General features: G+C 49.0%; 1 protein-coding gene across 1 annotated transcript in view; it reads right to left on the bottom strand.

The window, feature by feature from the left end:
• CPXM1 (carboxypeptidase X, M14 family member 1) overlaps positions 1 to 19,735 on the bottom strand; it is an 86,181-nt gene that overhangs the window by 10,398 nt on the left and 56,048 nt on the right. Inside the window, exons 3-5 of the mRNA XM_069745038.1 lie at positions 15,486 to 15,595; positions 10,409 to 10,548; positions 10,132 to 10,216 (exon numbers count right to left, since the gene is read on the bottom strand). Coding sequence (XP_069601139.1) covers positions 10,132 to 10,216; positions 10,409 to 10,548; positions 15,486 to 15,595 — 335 coding nt within the window. The remainder of the gene's footprint in view (positions 1 to 10,131; positions 10,217 to 10,408; positions 10,549 to 15,485; positions 15,596 to 19,735) is intronic.

Raw genomic sequence — 19,735 nt, 5'->3', positions numbered from 1 at the left:
AAACAATGTGTGCAGCACACAACCGTAGGGACGGGTACAGAGACGTTCACTGTGGAGTCATTTTCTGAGTGCTGTTATGATCCCTGGTTTCAAGGACAATTGCATAAAACAACCCGGCCTCAAACAATGATCCCAGCATGAATAATATGGATGGGTTATAGCAGAACTGAGTGGGTCACAACTTTTTATATGTAGAATTTGCCATGAAACTATTGACATGGTCTACGGCACTGGCCTCTTCCCCATTGTAACCCTCTGACCATTCTCCCCTCACTGATGTTTGAAATAATGGGTAAAGGGGCTACAGACGAGGGGCAATGAGGGGCCATACTGCTCCAGAGCAGATACAGGACTCTGCTTAATAAAGCTCCTTCAAGCTAATCCTCTCTGAGGCCCAATCCTGTGGTCAGTGCCGAAGGCGACCACACACCTCACCAAGTCCACTTTCCAGACCATTTTTCTCAGATAATCAAAAACAAAAATGTAATAAAAAAGTCAAGAAGGAAGATAAGGATGCGGCTCCCCCCCACACTATACGTCCACAATCGGAGTGACAGTCAAGGACCCCAGTTCTGCCGATCCGCAGTGTTGGCCAGTGATGTTCACTTTTGGTTGCCATTCTCTATGTGAAGCCATTGCCCAACGTTCCTGGACAACCTAATTATATCCGAATTCTGGTTGAGCAGAGTTAAGTTAGGGACGTTTTCTGTGCACGACCCTGGGAACGATGGGTGACGTCTAATATTTTACTTTGAAATCCAGACAGGCCGGACGCACAGGGTTAATGGTTTCCAGCTCCCTCCCGTCCAAAATCAGCACGACACCAAATACTCTTTGGCCGCTACACAATTTTCATTCCAGGAACGGGAAATATTCCAAAGAAAGTACCACAGAGAGGAGCCGCCAAAACCAGAGCAAACATGGTGTGGAGAGGGATTAATAAACCAGGACCTGAGCGGGATCATCTGTGAGGGGCTCCGGACCACATACGCAACCCGACTCCTCTCATCTGCTGACATCAAGAGACATGAACCCGTCTACATGTAGAAAAAGTCTCCTTACTGTTACGTGTTGTCCTGTCCGGCAGTGTAAAGAATGGAGACTTTTATGCCAGAGTTTTCTAGTGAAAGGTTTACGAGGAGACGTGACATCACAAGAACCGTCTCTCTACACCCTCAGGTCTATAAATATTGTTTCTTGTAATGGAGTCCTGGAAAGGACCTTGGCCCGAGTGGGACCTGGCGCGGACCCAGCAGCTGACTCGCTGAATATTACATTCTGTGTGCCGGTGTCTTGGCGTTATACTTTCTACGTGTTATACGTTATAGTCTCTCCTTTATGTAATCGCAGGATGTGGAGCGATGGGGAAAGGCAAAGCGTGCGCACAGGAGCTACGGACACAGGGCTGAATAAACCGGCCCTCCACCATCCTGCATGTCCAGGGCCTTACAGGAGTTGGGGCCGGGTCATATTGGGGTCATGCTGGAACCATCCTGTAGAGGTCACCAACCATCTACTATAGGCCCATGGCCTCCGCTTCTGTGTGGGCCATGTGCTCCTCTGTAACCCACAGGGTCATCCATGATGAATCATTCAAGGGTCGAAGAGAAGATAAGGACCTCCTTCATAGTGGCATGATGGGCTGTGAAGTACGAACCACAAATCCCAGCAGGAACCTGACTGTTCTACCTTTTATTGGTCCACATCGAGTGAGACGGCTGCAGATCCCAGTACAGCAGGTGGTGGAGGCTTCAGTGTGTAGCAATGAATGGGACACTGGACGGAGTCAGTGCAGCGATCACTTCTTTCTCAGGATGTGTGGGGTCGGACCGGCACTGATAATAAATTGATGACATAATTGGGGCCCCCTCCTCTATAATAGTGAAGGCCAGCACATCAATATGTTCCATACAGTTCAATGGGTGCAGGGAAATAATCATTGCCCAACAGGACTCCTCCGTTATCTGCCGGTCAGGGGGAAACACAAGACCCCCTCAACCAGCTAATTATTGGTGGACCTCCACACTGGCGATATGGAGTCCTAACATTGTAACCTGCTTTTGTCTTTGTGCTAATCAGTTGTGGGCTCCGTGCAGAAATAATCATCCCCCTACTCTGGTGCACATACTTTCTGTACCATGAGAGGTGCCATCGCCCCTTTATGGAGGACATTGTGCACCGTATTCGGGGACTCCAGTCGCCAGACACGAGGATGATTATGTAGGAGTCGCCCCATGTCCTATGTGCGGTCTATATAACCGCAGACATGATGCATACGGGACCGTCCGCCCACGCCGGCTATCCTATCTATGTATACGTAACCGTCCGCCCACGCCAGGTATCCTGTCTGTGTGTATGGGACTGTCCGCCCACGCCAGGGGTCCTGTCAATGTATACGGGACCGTCCGTCCACCCCTGGTATCCTGTCTGTGTATATGGGACTTTCCGCCCACACCGGGTATCCTGTCTGTGTGTATGGGACCGTCCGCCCACGCTGGGGATCCTGTCAATGTATACGGGACCATCCGCCCACCCCGAGTATCTTGTCTGTGTGTATGGGACGGTCCGCTCACGCCGGGTATCCTGTCTATGTATACGGGACCGTCCGTCCACCCCTGGTATCCTGTCTGTGTATACTGGACTTTCCGCCCACACCGGGTATCCTGTCTGTGTGTATGGGACCATCCGCCCACGCCAGGGGTCCTGTCAATGTATACGGGACCGTCCGCCCACCCCGGGTATCTTGTCTGTGTATATGGGACAGTCCGCCCACCCCGGGTATCCTGTCTGTGTTTACAGGAACGTCCACTTGTAAGGCGGCCAGGGCGGTAGTCGTAGCAATAGGCTGTAGTGTTCCCACACCCTGGCGCCTCACAGATAGAATACAGTGTCCCTTCTGCTGCATGCGAAGCATGCACAACAGTACACTTACGTTCACTGTCAGAGTCCTCTCAGCTTCTGTCACTCCGGCTCTGCATTCCTGAGCACCACAAAACATCTCAGAGGCAAAGTTCTTTTCCAACGGTTTAACTTTACTGAACAGCAATGCATCCATCACACAGGCAGCACAGTATACACAAAGGAACATCTGCCAATCTTTCCCTGCCTTCCGGGCAGCCTCTATCCTTCCTGTCAGCTCTGTCTCTCTTCTTCCGGCAATCCCTGCCTTATCTCTACACAATCTCTATCATCTGTGCAGTCTGTCCCACCTGCTCCCTGCCATCCCCTCACCCGGTTCTAATAGGGAAAGGTGCCAGGAACGCCATCTCAGCTACTCCTGCCCCGGTCGTAGACCCCATATCCTTCTTAGGATGGTCCTCCTCGAGCTGTGCCTGCCTGCACGATCCTCAGCCTGGGGCCCCTTCCTGTCGTGGCAGCTCTATCCCAATGGCTGGCAGACTGTCTCCTTCACTGCTCCTTACATCTTGCCCTGGGCAAGGCTGCCCGAGCTTCTGGTCTCTAACCAGGAAGTGTCTCTCCTATATCCTCTTGCTCTGCACTGCACTACTCCCCACTGGAAATCCCCTATGCTGCCTGTATCTAACCTTACATCCTATCCTAGCCCTAATCCTATACATAACACATAGTACATTTACATTACAGCACATGACACACATCAATTACATTAATGAACATTAGGGAACCACACACAATTGGTAGACCAAAGAGGGGAAAGCCTCCCCCCCTTCTTATACGCTCATGCCGGGTATCCTGTCTGTGTATATAGGACCGTCCGCTCACACCAGGTGTCCTGTCTATGTATACGGGACCATCCACCCACGCCGTGTATCCTGTCTGTGTATACAGGACCGTCCGCTCACACCAGGTGTCCTGTCTATGTTTACGGGACCATCCACCCACGCCGTGTATCCTGTCTGTGTATACAGGACCGTCCTCTCACGCCAGGTATCCTGTCTGTGTATACGGGACCGTCCGCCCATGCCGTGTATCCTGTCTGTGTATACAGGACCGTCCGCTCACACCAGGTGTCCTGTCTATGTTTACAGTACCGTCCGCTCATGCTAGGTATCCTGTCTGTATATACGGGACCATCCACTCACGCCGGGTATCCTGTCTGTATACAGGACCGTCCTCTCACGCCAGGTATCCTGTCTGTGTATACGGGACCGTCCTCTCACGCCAGGTATCCTGTCTGTGTATACGGGACCATCCACCCATGCCGGGTGTCCTGTCTGTATACAGGACCGTCCTCTCACGCCGGGTATCCTGTCTGTATACAGGACCGTCCTCTCACGCCGGGTATCCTGTCTGTATACAGGACCGTCCTCTCACGCCGAGTATCCTGTCTGTGTACACGGGACCGTCCACCCATGCCGGGTATCCTGTCTGTATACAGGACCGTCCTCTCACGCCGAGTATCCTGTCTGTGTATACGGGACCGTCCTCTCACGCCGAGTATCCTGTCTGTGTACACGGGACCGTCCACCCATGCCGGGTATCCTGTCTGTATACAGGACCGTCCTCTCACGCCGAGTATCCTGTCTGTGTATACGGGACCGTCCACCCATGCCGGGTATCCTGTCTGTATACGGGACCGTCATCTCACACCAGGTATCCTGTCTGTGTATACGGGACCATCCACCCATGCCGGGTATCCTGTCTGTATACAGGACCGTCCTCTCACGCCGGGTATCCTGTCTGTATACAGGACCGTCCTCTCACGCCGGGTATCCTGTCTGTATACAGGACCGTCCTCTCACGCCGAGTATCCTGTCTGTGTATACGGGACCGTCCACCCATGCCGGGTATCCTGTCTGTATACAGGACCGTCCTCTCACGCCGAGTATCCTGTCTGTGTATACGGGACCGTCCACCCATGCCGGGTATCCTGTCTGTATACGGGACCGTCATCTCACACCAGGTATCCTGTCTGTGTATACGGGACCGGCCTCTCACGCCAGGTATCCTGTCTGTGTATACGGGACCATCCACCCACGCCAGCTATCCTGTCTGTGTATACGGGACCGACCTCTCACGCCAGGTATCCTGTCTGTGTATACGGGACCATCCACTCACGCCGGGTATCCTGTCTGTGTATACAGGACCATCCACTCACGCCGGGTATCCTGTCTGTATACAGGACCATCCTCTCACGCCAGGTATCCTGTCTGTGTATACGGGACCGTCCTCTCACGCCAGGTATCCTGTCTGTGTATACGGGACCATCCACCCATGCCGGGTATCCTGTCTGTATACAGGACCGTCCTCTCACGCCGAGTATCCTGTCTGTGTATACGGGACCGTCCACCCATGCCGGGTATCCTGTCTGTGTATACGGGACCGTCCTCTCACGCCAGGTATCCTGTCTGTGTATACGGGACCATCCACCCATGCCGGGTATCCTGTCTGTATACAGGACCGTCCTCTCACGCCGAGTATCCTGTCTGTGTATACGGGACCGTCCACCCATGCCGGATATCCTGTCTGTATACAGGACCGTCCTCTCACACCAGGTATCCTGTCTGTGTATACGGGACCATCCACCCACGCCAGCTATCCTGTCTGTGTATACGGGACCGGCCTCTCACGCCAGGTATCCTGTCTGTGTATACAGGACCATCCACTCACGCCGGGTATCCTGTCTGTGTATACAGGACCGTCCTCTCACGCCGAGTATCCTGTCTGTGTATACAGGACCGTCCTCTCACGCCGAGTATCCTGTCTGTGTATACGGGACCGTCCACCCATGCCGGGTATCCTGTCTGTATACAGGACCGTCCTCTCACACCAGGCATCCTGTCTGTGTATACGGGACCGTCCTCTCACGCCGAGTATCCTGTCTGTGTATACGGGACCGTCCACCCATGCCGGGTATCCTGTCTGTATACAGGACCGTCCTCTCACACCAGGTATCCTGTCTGTGTATAGAGGACCATCCACCCACGCCAGCTATCCTGTCTGTGTATACGGGACCGTCCTCTCACGCCGAGTATCCTGTCTGTGTATACGGGACCATCCACTCACGCCGGGTATCCTGTCTGTATACAGGACCATCCTCTCACGCCAGGTATTCTGTCTGTGTATACGGGACCGTCCTCTCACGCCAGGTATCCTGTCTGTGTATACGGGACCATCCACCCATGCCGGGTATCCTGTCTGTATACAGGACCGTCCTCTCACGCCGAGTATCCTGTCTGTGTATACGGGACCGTCCACCCATGCCGGGTATCCTGTCTGTATACAGGACCGTCCTCTCACACCAGGTATCCTGTCTGTGTATACGGGACCGGCCTCTCACGCCAGGTATCCTGTCTGTGTATACGGGACCATCCACCCATGCCGGGTATCCTGTCTGTGTATACGGGACCGGCCTCTCACGCCAGGTATCCTGTCTGTGTATACGGGACCATCCACTCACGCCGAGTATCCTGTCTGTGTATACAGGACCATCCACCCATGCCGGGTATCCTGTCTGTATACAGGACCGTCCTCTCACACCAGGTATCCTGTCTGTGTATACGGGACCATCCACCCATGCCGGGTATCCTGTCTGTATACAGGACCGTCATCTCACACCAGGTATCCTGTCTGTGTATACGGGACCGGCCTCTCACGCCAGGTATCCTGTCTGTGTATACGGGACCATCCACCCACGCCAGCTATCCTGTCTGTGTATACGGGACCGGCCTCTCACGCCAGGTATCCTGTCTATGTATACGGGACCGGCCTCTCACGCCGGGTATCCTGTCTGTGTATACGGGACCGTCCTTTCACGCTGGGTATCCTGTCTGTGTATACGGGACCGTCCTCTCACGCCGGGTATCCTGTCTGTGTATACGGGACCGTACGCCCACTCCGGGTATCCTGTCATTGTACAGTACCGTGATCTCACGCCGGGTATCCTGTCTGTGTACAGGACCGTCCTCTCACGCCGGGTATCCTGTCTGTATACGGGACCGTCCACCCATGCCGGGTATCCTGTCTGTATACGGGACCGTCCTCTCACGCCGGGTATCCTGTCTGTGTATACGGCACCGTCCCCAGCCCCAGCTATCCTGTCTGTATACAGGACCGTCCTCTCACGCCGAGTATCCTGTCTGTGTATACGGGACCGTACGCCCACGCCGGGTATCCTGTCATTGTACAGGACCATCCTCTCACGCCAGGTATCATGTTTATGTATACGGCACCGTCCCCAGCCCCGGCTATCCCATCCATATGTCACCCCGTCCTCATCTCTGATGTCTACATTACGTTGACTTCATATTGCGGAGCTGCCGGAGGACTGGCGATTATCCCAGAGAGAAGAAGGGATGGCAGCCGCGGGATAAGAGCTGCCAACGAAAGCTGCTGCCCAGGCCGTGCCCCAGAATGACCCCAGCACCAGCGCTGAAGAGAGCCATGGACTCCAGTATGACAAGAGACCCTGGGTATGTAACGCAGGGAGCAGCAGATACAGCACCCCGAATGTAGATGTAAAGGGGCGCAGATGTCACCCATGGCCCCCACGTCATCACCGTATACAGAGCACTGGTTATATCCACGGTCTACTGACCTCACACCTGCGACACTACCACCACCATCATCCTCACTGCAAGGACTCCAGGAGGCAGAGTAGACATGTAAGACATAAGGGTCCGAGACACATCGCGTGTAAGGAAGTCTTCATTCTCCTCCCACCAAAACGTCACAAAATAGCACAACAAAGTCCAGAATTCCGTACATACTGGCACTTCAGATCTACAGTAGAAACACCATTCTGATGATTAAATTAGAAGAGATCCGGAATAATTAAAAAATCAAATATTTATTAATAATCATTTAAAAATGTGAAGGGGTCTGAATACTTTCCGCACCCACTGTATATACAGGGGCTTCTCACAATATTAGAATATCATGAAAAAGTGAATTTATTTCAGTTCTTCAATACAAAAAGTGAATCTCCTATATTCTATAGAGTCATTACAGAGTGATCTATTTCATGTGTTTATTTCTGTTAATGTTGATGATTATGGCTTACAGCCAATGAAAACCCAAAAGTCATTATCTCAGTAAATTAGAATACTTTATATCACCAGCTTGAAAAATGATTGTAAAATCTGAAATGTTCCCTCCTGAAATGTCTGTTCAGTAAATGCCCTCAACACTTGGTCGCGGCTCCTTGTGCATCAGTTGCTGCATCAATGCGGTGTGGCATGGAGGCGATCAGCCTGTGGCGCTGCTGAGGGGTTATGGAAGCCCAGGTTCCAGTGATGTCACTTACTGGCTGCTTGATGCAGCTTTATCAGTAGGATATTTTCTATAGAGGACTAGTGAACCTGCTGCCATGTAGTCCTGCATATTCATGAGCCCTATATACCCCCTGTCACGCATCACAGGGAGGATATCTTTATCATCCCCACCACTCACACCAATTTTTCACTTACCGGGGTTGTTTGGTTGCCCCTGATTCTTTTCTGCAGGGGATTTATCTATATCCCACTTCCCAGTCCCGGTTTGGAACTTGCAGCTCTTTGGCGCCCCTCTTACCTTCTGGTCGTGGCATCACTGAGTGGGCTGAGTTATGAAATGCTCTCCTCTTTTCTCAGAGGGACTGAAGTGTATTGAAAGCTCCTAGTCGTCGTAGCTCGGGGATGGCACCCCGTATAGCGACCACGGAACAACCATTCTTCCGGGCATGAGCTGGGCGTTAATTTGAGCCCAAACATGAAGTGGATATGAGCCCCGGTTAAGCAGCAACCCGTTTCTCCTTTTCTGCGATGTGCTGCACTTAGAAAACGCACCAGCGTGTAGCCCTATAGTCGCACATACCAAATATATATCTTTCATATCTCTGTCACTAATTGGGGTCCAGTTATGCCTTACTATTAAGTTTCTACAGGAACAGAAGAGCACATGGTACTATGGCCGCCTTTCCCAGCTTAAAGCCATAAACTACTCAGTGAGGGGCTGCTGCACGCTGGTGTCAAGTTGCACAGAGTGTGTAGTGAGAAGAAAAGTTTCCTATGAAGCTGAAAGGGGGGGGGGGTTCGAAAAAGCCCACAGCATGTGTCCGTCCTCAGCTCTTGGATGTAGCAGAGCTCAGTGTGCGTGATCACAGACAATCAAATACATCATATTACTGACAACCCTATTCCCAATTGGCAGCTTTCAGCTTATGCACAGTGTACACAGAAAGCTGCCTGTTAATGGTGTGGGCGGGGTTATATTGAGGAACCAGCCAATCACTGGTGTGGGTGGGGTTATACACAGGAAGTTGCCAATCACTGGTGTGGGCGGGGTTATACACAGGAAGCTGCCAATCACTGGTGAGGGCGGGGTTATATTCAGGAACCAGCCAATCACTGGTGTGGGCGGGGTTATATTCAGGAACCAGCCAATCACTGGTGTGGGTGGGGTTATACACAGGAAGTTGCCAATCACTGGTGTGGGCGGGGTTATACACAGGAAGCTGCCAATCACTGGTGTGGGTGGGGTTATACACAGGAAGTTGCCAATCACTGGTGTGGGCGGGGTTATACACAGGAAGCTGCCAATCACTGGTGTGGGTGGGGTTATACACAGACAGCTGCCAATAATTTTGTGTGGGTGGGAATATATACAGGAAGCTGCCAATCACTGGTGAGGGCGGGGTTATATTCAGGAACCAGCCAATCGCTGGTGTGGGTGGGGTTATGCACAGGAAGTTGCCAATCACTGGTGTGGGCGGGGTTATACAAAGGAAGCTTCCTATCACTGGTGAGGGCGGGGTTATATATAGGAAGCTGCCAATCACTGGTGTAGGCGGGGCTATACACAGGAAGCAGCCAATCACTGGTGTAGGCGGGGTTATACACAGGAAGCAGCCAATCACTGGTGTGGGTGGGGTTATACACAGGAAGCTGCCTATCACTGGGGAGGGCGGGGTCATATATAGGAAGCTGCCAATCACTGGTGTAGGCGGGGTTATACACAGGAAGCAGCCAATCACTGGTGTGGGCGGGGTTATACACAGGAAGCAGCGAATCATTGGTGTGGGGTGGTAACAGCTTCCCTTTAAGGGGGTACAATATGTTTGCAGTGTATGGTGGCACATTTGCGCACTGTATAGCACTGAATGGCAGCACTATGACTATACCACAGTGCTCGCTCTGTGCGGGCCTTGCACGCTGAGCAGACAGTCGAGCTTACCGCCACTTCGGTGCCGTTCTTGCAGGTCTTCCATATGTGGGTGTCATTGCTGACCTGCACCTTGTAGGATGTCACCCAGTCATCCCTGCAGAGAAGACACATAACGTGAGGAGGACGATAACGAGCATCGATAATATCTGCCTCCTGTGATCGGAGCCTCAGTAACATCCAGACGATGCAAACTGCAGCGAGTGCAGCCGACAGGGGGAAGAGCCATGTAACTTACTACAAAGTAACAAATCCTCAGCTGTGAGATCCCATAAATGGCCGTACTCACGTCCATATCGAGTTCTTCCCCTGAGTGATGACTCCTGAGAAGCGAGTGAGACGCCGAGCGTCCACCTCCAGCCACTGATTCTGGTTCTCCTCACCGGCACACCACGCACCGTCAAAGAAGTCATCATCATAGATGCCGGACTAGAGGAAGAGACCGAGAGGGAAAAATATATGACACCAGTATATAACCAGCTGCTCCACCAGCAGAATAGTGAGCGCAGCTCTGGTGTATAATACAGGATGTAACTCAGGATCAGTAATGTAATGTATGTACACAGTGACTGCACCAGCAGAATAGTGAGTGCAGCTCTGGGTTATAATACAGGATGTAACTCAGGATCAGTAATGTAATGTATGTACACAGTGACTGCACCAGCAGAATAGTGAGTGCAGCTCTGGAGTATAATACAGGATATAACTCAGGATCAGTAATGTAATGTATGTACACAGTGACTGCACCAGCAGAATAGTGAGTGCAGCTCTGGAGTATAATATAGGATGTAACTCAGGATCAGTAATGTAATGTATGTACACAGTGACTGCACCAGCAGAATAGTGAGTGCAGCTCTGGAGTATAATACAGGATGTAACTCAGGATCAGTAATGTAATGTATGTACACAGTGACTGCACCAGCAGAATAGTGAGTGCAGCTCTGGGTTATAATACAGGATGTAACTCAGGATCAGTAATGTAATGTATGTACACAGTGACTGCACCAGCAGAATAGTGAGTGCAGCTCTGGAGTATAATATAGGATGTAACTCAGGATCAGTAATGTAATGTATGTACACAGTGACTGCACCAGCAGAATAGTGAGTGCAGCTCTGGGGTATAATACAGGCTGTAACTCAGCATCAGTAATATAATGTATGTACACAGTGACTGCACCAGCAGAATAGTGAGTGCAGCTCTGGGGTATAATACAGGATGTAACTCAGGATCAGTAATGTATGTACACAGTGACTGCACCAGCAGAATAGTGAGTGCAGCTCTGGGGTATAATACAGGATGTAACTCAGGATCAGTAATGTAATGTATGTACACAGTGACTGCACCAGCAGAATAGTGAGTGCAGCTCTGGGGTATAATACAGGAGGTAACTCAGGATCAGTAATGTAATGTACTGTACACAGTGACTGCACCAGCAGAATAGTGAGTGCAGCTCTGGAGTATAATACAGGATGTAACTCAGGATCAGTAATGTAATGTATGTACACAGTGACTGCACCAGCAGAATAGTGAGAGCAGCTCTGGGGTATAATACAAGATTACTCAGGATCAGTAATGTAATGTATGTACACAGTGACTGCACCAGCAGAATAGTGAGTGCAGCTCTGGAGTATAATACAGGATGTAACTCAGGATCAGTAATGTATGTACACAGTGACTGCACCAGCAGAATAGTGAGTGCAGCTCTGGAGTATAATACAGGAGGTAACTCAGGATCAGTAATGTAATGTATGTACACAGTGACTGCACCAGCAGAATAGTGAGAGCAGCTCTGGGGTATAATACAAGATTACTCAGGATCAGTAATGTAATGTATGTACACAGTGACTGCACCAGCAGAATAGTGAGTGCAGCTCTGGGGTATAATACAGGATGTAACTCAGGATCAGTAATGTAATGTATGTACACAGTGACTGCACCAGCAGAATAGTGAGTGCAGCTCTGGGGTATAATACAGGAGGTAACTCAGGATCAGTAATGTAATGTATGTACACAGTGACTGCACCAGCAGAATAGTGAGTGCAGCTCTGGGGTATAATACAGGAGGTAACTCAGGATCAGTAATGTAATGTATGTACACAGTGACTGCACCAGCAGAATAGTGAGTGCAGCTCTGGGTTATAATACAGGATGTAACTCAGGATCAGTAATGTAATGTATGTACACAGTGACTGCACCAGCAGAATAGTGAGTGCAGCTCTGGAGTATAATATAGGATGTAACTCAGGATCAGTAATGTAATGTATGTACACAGTGACTGCACCAGCAGAATAGTGAGTGCAGCTCTGGAGTATAATACAGGATGTAACTCAGGATCAGTAATGTAATGTATGTACACAGTGACTGCACCAGCAGAATAGTGAGAGCAGCTCTGGGGTATAATACAAGATTACTCAGGATCAGTAATGTAATGTATGTACACAGTGACTGCACCAGCAGAATAGTGAGTGCAGCTCTGGGGTATAATACAGGATGTAACTCAGGATCAGTAATGTAATGTATGTACACAGTGACTGCACCAGCAGAATAGTGAGTGCAGCTCTGGGGTATAATACAGGAGGTAACTCAGGATCAGTAATGTAATGTATGTACACAATGACTGCACCAGCAGAATAGTGAGTGCAGCTCTGGGGTATAATACAGGATGTAACTCAGGATCAGTAATGTAATGTATGTACACAGTGACTGCACCAGCAGAATAGTGAGTGCAGCTCTGGGGTATAATACAGGAGGTAACTCAGGATCAGTAATGTAATGTATGTACACAATGACTGCACCAGCAGAATAGTGAGTGCAGCTCTGGGGTATAATACAGGATGTAACTCAGGATCAGTAATGTAATGTATGTACACAGTGACTGCACCAGCAGAATAGTGAGTGCAGCTCACTATAATATAGGATGTATATAGCTCACTATAATATAGGATGTAACTCAGGATCAGTAATGTAATGTATGTACACAGTGACTGCACCAGCAGAATAGTGAGTGCAGCTCTGGGGTATAATACAGGATGTAACTCAGGATCAGTAATGTAATGTATGTACACAGTGACTGCACCAGCAGAATAGTGAGTGCAGCTCTGGAGTATAATACAGGAGGTAACTCAGGATCAGTAATGTAATGTTTTTATATGGAGACCACACAGCTTTCGTGGCTCGGATATACCCTGTGTAGCGATGACCAGACTTGAGGACCCCTTCTGTGTTGTCAGTCAGAAATTCTCAGAAAAGTTTCACCAGTGTGTTGCTCCCAGCAGCCGAATGTTAGTCGGCGTAGCCGGAGGAGAATCTGTGAACATTCGGAGGGCCCGACCACCTTTAGACTGGGGTCACAGTGGTGGAATGGTGGATGTAGGACTGGTGCGGCACCTACCAGTAGATGTGTTGCTGGGAAACAACCTAGGAGCAGGGTTGGTGGCCACTGGGCCAATGTCGTAACCCAAAGCCAAGGATCGGAGAGGAAACAGAGCAATCTCAACATGCCGACTAGTCCCCGCCAGTGGTGAGCAATGCACAAAATGTAATGACTGTTACCATGAGGGAATGTGACCCGGGGGGAGTAAATTACATTACCGAAACGCCGGGACACTGGTCTACCATCACCCTGGTCAGTCCAAATGCTGTCCCCCCAGAACACTATTTACCAGGCCACCAAGTGACCATCTCCATAGCTGGGGGTCAGCGCTCTGGGGTTGGACGCAAAGGATACAAGTTGGGTTCTCATCGGGTCTGTGTGGAGTTTCCCAGGTCCATCTGCGGATCAGGGGGAGGATATGGAGGACCCCGCGGAGAAACAGACCCCTGTCCCAGCTAACTGAAGGTGAAACCTCTTACGTTCGTGTATGTGCTAAAACAGTGGAGGAGGACTGTGAGGATATGGCCGCTTACTAAAGACTATTGGACAAATGGACTGTGGAGCGGACTCCACAGTTCTAAAGGTAGAAAGGTCTTTGTAGGTCAGTGTTAGTAATTTAAACTGGATATGCTGGGAAATTGGGAGCCAGTGAAGGGATTTGCAAAGAGGGGAAGCAGGAGTGTTGCGAGGAGAGAGATTAATTAGGCAGGCAGCAGAGTTAAAGATGGACTGGAGAAGTGGGAGGGTGTTAGCAGGGAGGCCACAGAGGAGGATGTTGCAGTAGTCGAGGCGGGAGATGATGAGGGCATGCACAAGCATTTTGGTAGAGTGTGGGTTGAGGAAAGGACGGATTTTGGAAATATTTTTGAGCTGGAGGCGACAGGAGGTGGCGAGAGCTTGAATGTGCAGTTTAAAGGACAGGGCAGAGTCAAGGATTACTCAGAGGCAGCGGATTACCGGGACAGGTGTAAGTGTGAATAAATTTATTGTGATAGATAGATCAGGTAGGGAAGATATGTGAGATGGAGGAAAGATAATGAGTTCAGATTTGTCCACATTGAGCTTGAGGAAGCGAGAGGAGAAGAAGGAGGATATGGCCGATAGGCACTCTGGGATTCTGGAGAGCAGAGAGGTGACGTCTGGGCCAGAGAGGTAGATCTGAGTGTCATCAGCATAAAGATGGTACTGGAAGCCATAGGACCTTATGAGTTGTCCCAGGCCAAGTGTATAGATTGAGAAGAGTAGGGGTCCTTGAACAGAGCCTTGGGGGACTCCAACAGAGAGGGGGCGAGATGAAGAGGTTGCATGGGAGTAGGAAACGCTAAATGTGCGGTTGGTGAGGTATGAGGAGATCCAGGATAGAGCGAGGTCTTTGACACCAAAGGAAGAGAGGATCTGTAGTAGGAGGCAGTGGTCAACTGTGTTAAAGGAAGAGGACAGGTCTAGAAGGAGGAGTACAGAGAAAATGTTTAAGGGGAAGGGAGAAAAAGACATAGGGGTTGAATCAGGCAGTAGTTGGAGGGACTTCGATGGGAGAGGATCCAACCTGGGATGGATGATCTATGGAGTTTTGGAAATCGATTGCCATCTGGAGGGGTATCCATGAGCTACAGTTATGATATCCATCGTCTGGAGGAACATACGCTGTGACTGCACACTATACCAGCTGGAGATACCAAAAGCTGTGGGACAACCAAAGCTTGGGAGACAGTGAGTATCGCCTGGTACTGGGCCAGTGGAACTACCGATTTCAGATTTGGAACTTGTGGACTGAGAACATTGTATTTTTGCCCTCTACCTGGATTTGTTGTACTACCATGGATGTATGGAATAAAAAGAGTTGCATCGTTAACCTGCCTAGGTGATTATTACAACCCACAACCTCAGATCCTCACAGTCGCCCACTCACTTCAATTGTTGCTGTGTTTTACCACTGAAGTCTACAACTCCCCCTAGTGGTCACAGCAGGTAAGGTGTAAGCATGAGACTCACCTGGATGTTCAGGCGTCCTCGGTGTGAACCCAGGCCATAGCGTTTTATGCTGGACGCTCTCAGCTGGTGGTCTGACACCCTCAGGGACTCTAGTCCCAGTGGGGGGCAATCTGGTGATAAAGAGAAGCACAAAACATGAACAGAAATCAGGGCCAAGAATATCAGACTAATCATAAAGTGCCTTAAGATGCCCGAACACACTAGATGTAGTTCACGTCTGGCAAGTCTGGAGGTTTCCCAGCCCTCTGCATGTTGGGGAATGAAGGATTAGGCATATTGGATATCAACATGTCCAGTCCTAGCCTGTGGCCTCTATCTCTCTAATGACCACTCATGGTTCATTCAGCCGAGCCTGTCGTGGATGTGTAGGGGGAAGTCAGAAGGAAGAGATGTTGGTTATATGAACATTTAGCATCGTCCATCTAGGGTTTGGCCCCTTAATTCATGTAATGGAGACATACAGTGGTGTGAAAAACTATTTGCCCCTTCCCGATTTCCTATTCTTTTGCATGTCTGCCACATTTAAATGTTTCAGATCACCAAACAAATGTAAATATTAGACATAGATAACACAAGTAACACAAAATGCAGTTTATAAATGAAGGTCTTTATTATTAAGGGAAAAAGAAAACCAAACCTACAGAGCCATGTGGAAAAAGTGATTGCCCTCCCCCCTTTTAAAAGATAAATTAACTGTGGTTTATCACATCTATGGGAATCTGAGGTCACATTCCCTAGCCACATCCAGGCCTGATTACTGTCACACCTGTTTTCAAGCAAGAAATCACTTAAATAGGACCTGCCTGACAAAGTGAAGTAAGCCAAAAGGTCCTCAAAAGCTACACATCATGCCATGATCGAAAAAAAATTTCTGGGAATAAATAAGAAAAAAGTACTTGAGATCTATTAGCCTGTAAAAGGTTATAAAGCCATTTTTCAAGCTTTGGGACTCCAGCGAACCACAGTGAGAGCCATTATCCATAAATAGCAAAAACATGGCACAGTAGTAAACCTTCCCAGGAGTGACCGGCCGACCAAAATTACCCCAAGAGCGCAGCGACAACTCATCCAAGAGGTCACAAAAGGCCCCACAACCACATCCAAAGAACTGAAGATCTCACTTCCCTCAGTTAAGTTCAGTGTTTATGACTCCACTATAAGAAAAACACTGGGCAAAAATGGCCTGCATGGGAGAGTTCAAAGATGAAAACCACTGATGAGTAATAAGAACATAAAGGCTCATCTTAGTTTTGCCAGATTTTGATGATCGCCAAGACTTTTGGGAGAATACTCTGTCTACTAAAGGAGACAAAAGTTGACATTTTTGGAAGATGTATGTCCTATTACATTTGGCTTAGCCGTAACACAGCATTTCAGAAAAGGAACATCATACCAACAGTAGAATATGGTGGTGGTAGAGTGATGGTCTGGGGCTGTTTTGCTGCTTTAGGATTTGGAAGACTTGCTGTGGTAAATGGAGCCATGAATTCTCCTGTCTACCAAAAATCCTGAAGGAGAATGTCCGGCCATCTGTTCATGACCTCAAGCTGAAGATCACTTGAGTTATGCAGCAGGACAATGATCCAAAACACACCAGCAAGTCCACCGCTGAATGGCTTAAGGAAAACAAATTAAGACTTTGGAGTGGCCTAGTCAAAGTCCTGACATTAATCCAATTGAGATGCTGTAATGACCTTAAAAAGATGGTTGATTCTCGGAAACCTCCAGTGTGGCTAAATTACAACAATTCTGCAAAGATCAGTGGCCAAAATTCATCCAGCGCGTTGTAAAGACTCATTGCCGGTTATCGCAAACGCTTGATTATAGTTGTTGCTGCTAAGGGCGGCCCAACCAGTTGTTAGGTTTAGGGGGCAATCACATTTTCACACAGGACCCTGTAGGTTTGGATTTCTTTTCCTTTAACAAGAAAGACCTTCATTCAGAAACTGCATTTTGTGATTACTTGTGTTATCTTTGTCTAATATTTACATTTGTTTGGTGATCGGAAACATTTAAGTATGAGAAACATGAGAAAGAAAAGCAAATCAGGAAGGGCTAACAATTTTTCACACAACTGTATCTGGTTGCTTTAGTCATGACTGAAGATTACGTTCTTCTTCTACTCATCATTGGTCATGTCTTGAACCAGACTCGAGCAGGATGTCCTCCGGTGCTCACGTGGTACGGTTAGGCTTAGACTACTTGGCTTACTATGATCTTGATCCTATTAGTTGTGGAGAAGAACTAGAAGATAAATAATTCCTGAGGCCATCAAACGGCTTCATCTTGGCTCATTGTCTTCTTCCTTCAGGTGCACATGGGTTTGGTGACCTCCTGAAGTGTCCACAGTAAGATCCAACTCATCATCTGAATATTAACCATAGAAAAATGCAACAATTACTGGAAACGTTGTAACCATGTGACTTGGCGGCATCTGGAGGAATCGTCATATGAGCCGTAATCTGACGAAAAAAGTCACCGATCCATCTGTGCCATTTATCATTTCCCTTCCTGGTAAATGTTGCAGTGTCGTCTACATGTGGCCCCTCATCTACAGGCAAAGTTGTCTACACGTGGGCCCCACATGTGGGGTGTAAAATGTGTCAGATTTCTGGCAGGAGCCAGAAGTTGTGAGTACTCACAATAATGGAACGCGATAAACACAGTATCAGAGGGATGGATGACTTCTCAATGTTCCTCGCACCGGAACATTCTATCTTCTAATTCTTCCATCTGTTATTGCATAATGTGGAGACCACAAGACTTTACTCATCGCACAGAAGTCAGCGGCATCATGACCTGTATCTCGTAACGAGTATCTAACAGAAGATGGCACTACGCTTACAACTGGTGACCATTGCCCTCAATTTACTGGTATGGGCAAAGTGTGCTCCTCCCATAGTCTGTGATGGGGCTGCAAATGCTAGAACCCACCTAACCTCGGACCCACCTAACCTGGGACCCACGTAACCTCGGAATATGGGAAATGACTGAGGGACAAAACTACCAAACCCACCGAAAATCTAAACTACTAATCTCCTACAGAGAGAGGAATTAAACAACTGAATTAAAGGGACCGAAGACCTAAACCATAGGAAACCAGGGACAGAAGAAACCATCTTCGTACACCAGGCACTAAATCACTGACACCACCAACTGATGAACTAAATTACTGAACACTGGGGCTGAGGAATCTAGACCTCAGGGACAGAGGAAACTAGACTTCAGGGACAGAGGAACTAAACTACTGAACACCCGGAACAGAGGAACTAAACCATGGACACCAGGGACAGAGAAACCAAACTAGGGACACCACCGACTGATGAGCGAAATTACTGAACACAGGGGCTGAGGAACTAAACCAAGGACAGAGGAACCAAACCAGGGACATCATCGACTGATGAGCTAAATTACTGAACACAGGGGCTGAGGAACTAAACCAGGGACACCACCGGCTGATAACCCTAAATTACTTAACACAGGGGCTGAGGAACTAAACCAGGGACACAAGGGACAGAGGAACCAAACCAGGGACACCACCGACTGATGAGCTAAATTACTGAATACAGGGGTTGAGGAACTAAACCAGGGACACCAGGGACAGAGGAACCAAACCAAAGACACCACCGACTGATGAGCTAAATTACTGAATACAGGGGCTGAGGAACTAAACCAGGGACACCAGGGACAGAGGAACCAAACCAGGGACACCACCGACTGATGAGCTAAATTACTGAACACAGGGGCTGAGAAACTAAACCAGGGACACCAGGGACAGAGGAACCAAACCAGGGACACCACCGACTGATGAGCTAAATTACTGAACACAGGGGCTGAGGAACTAAACAAGGGACACCACCAGCTAATAACCCTAAATTACTTAACACAGGGGCTGAGGAACTAAACCAGGGACAGAGGAACCAAACCAGGGACACCATCGGCTGATTAGCTAAACTACTGAACACAGGGGTTGAGGAACTAAACAAGGAACACCACCGACTGATGAGCTAAATTACTGAATAAGGGGCTGAGGAACTAAAGTGGAAACAGGGACTGAGGAAACTAGACCTCAGTGACACAGGAACTAAACTACTGAACACCAGGGACAGAGGAACTAAACCATGGACATCACCGACTGATGAGCTAAATTACTGAATGCAGGAGCTGAGGAATTAAGCCATGGACACCAGGGACAGGGGAACTAAACCATGGACACCAAGGACTGATGAGATACACAATGGGCACCAAGG

This window comes from Ranitomeya imitator, chromosome 1, assembly GCF_032444005.1.
Source record: "Ranitomeya imitator isolate aRanImi1 chromosome 1, aRanImi1.pri, whole genome shotgun sequence".
In the NCBI taxonomy this organism is placed as follows: Eukaryota; Metazoa; Chordata; class Amphibia; order Anura; family Dendrobatidae; genus Ranitomeya; species Ranitomeya imitator.
Note: the sequence above shows the minus strand (reverse complement) of the source record. Positions and strands in the feature narration are given on the sequence as shown.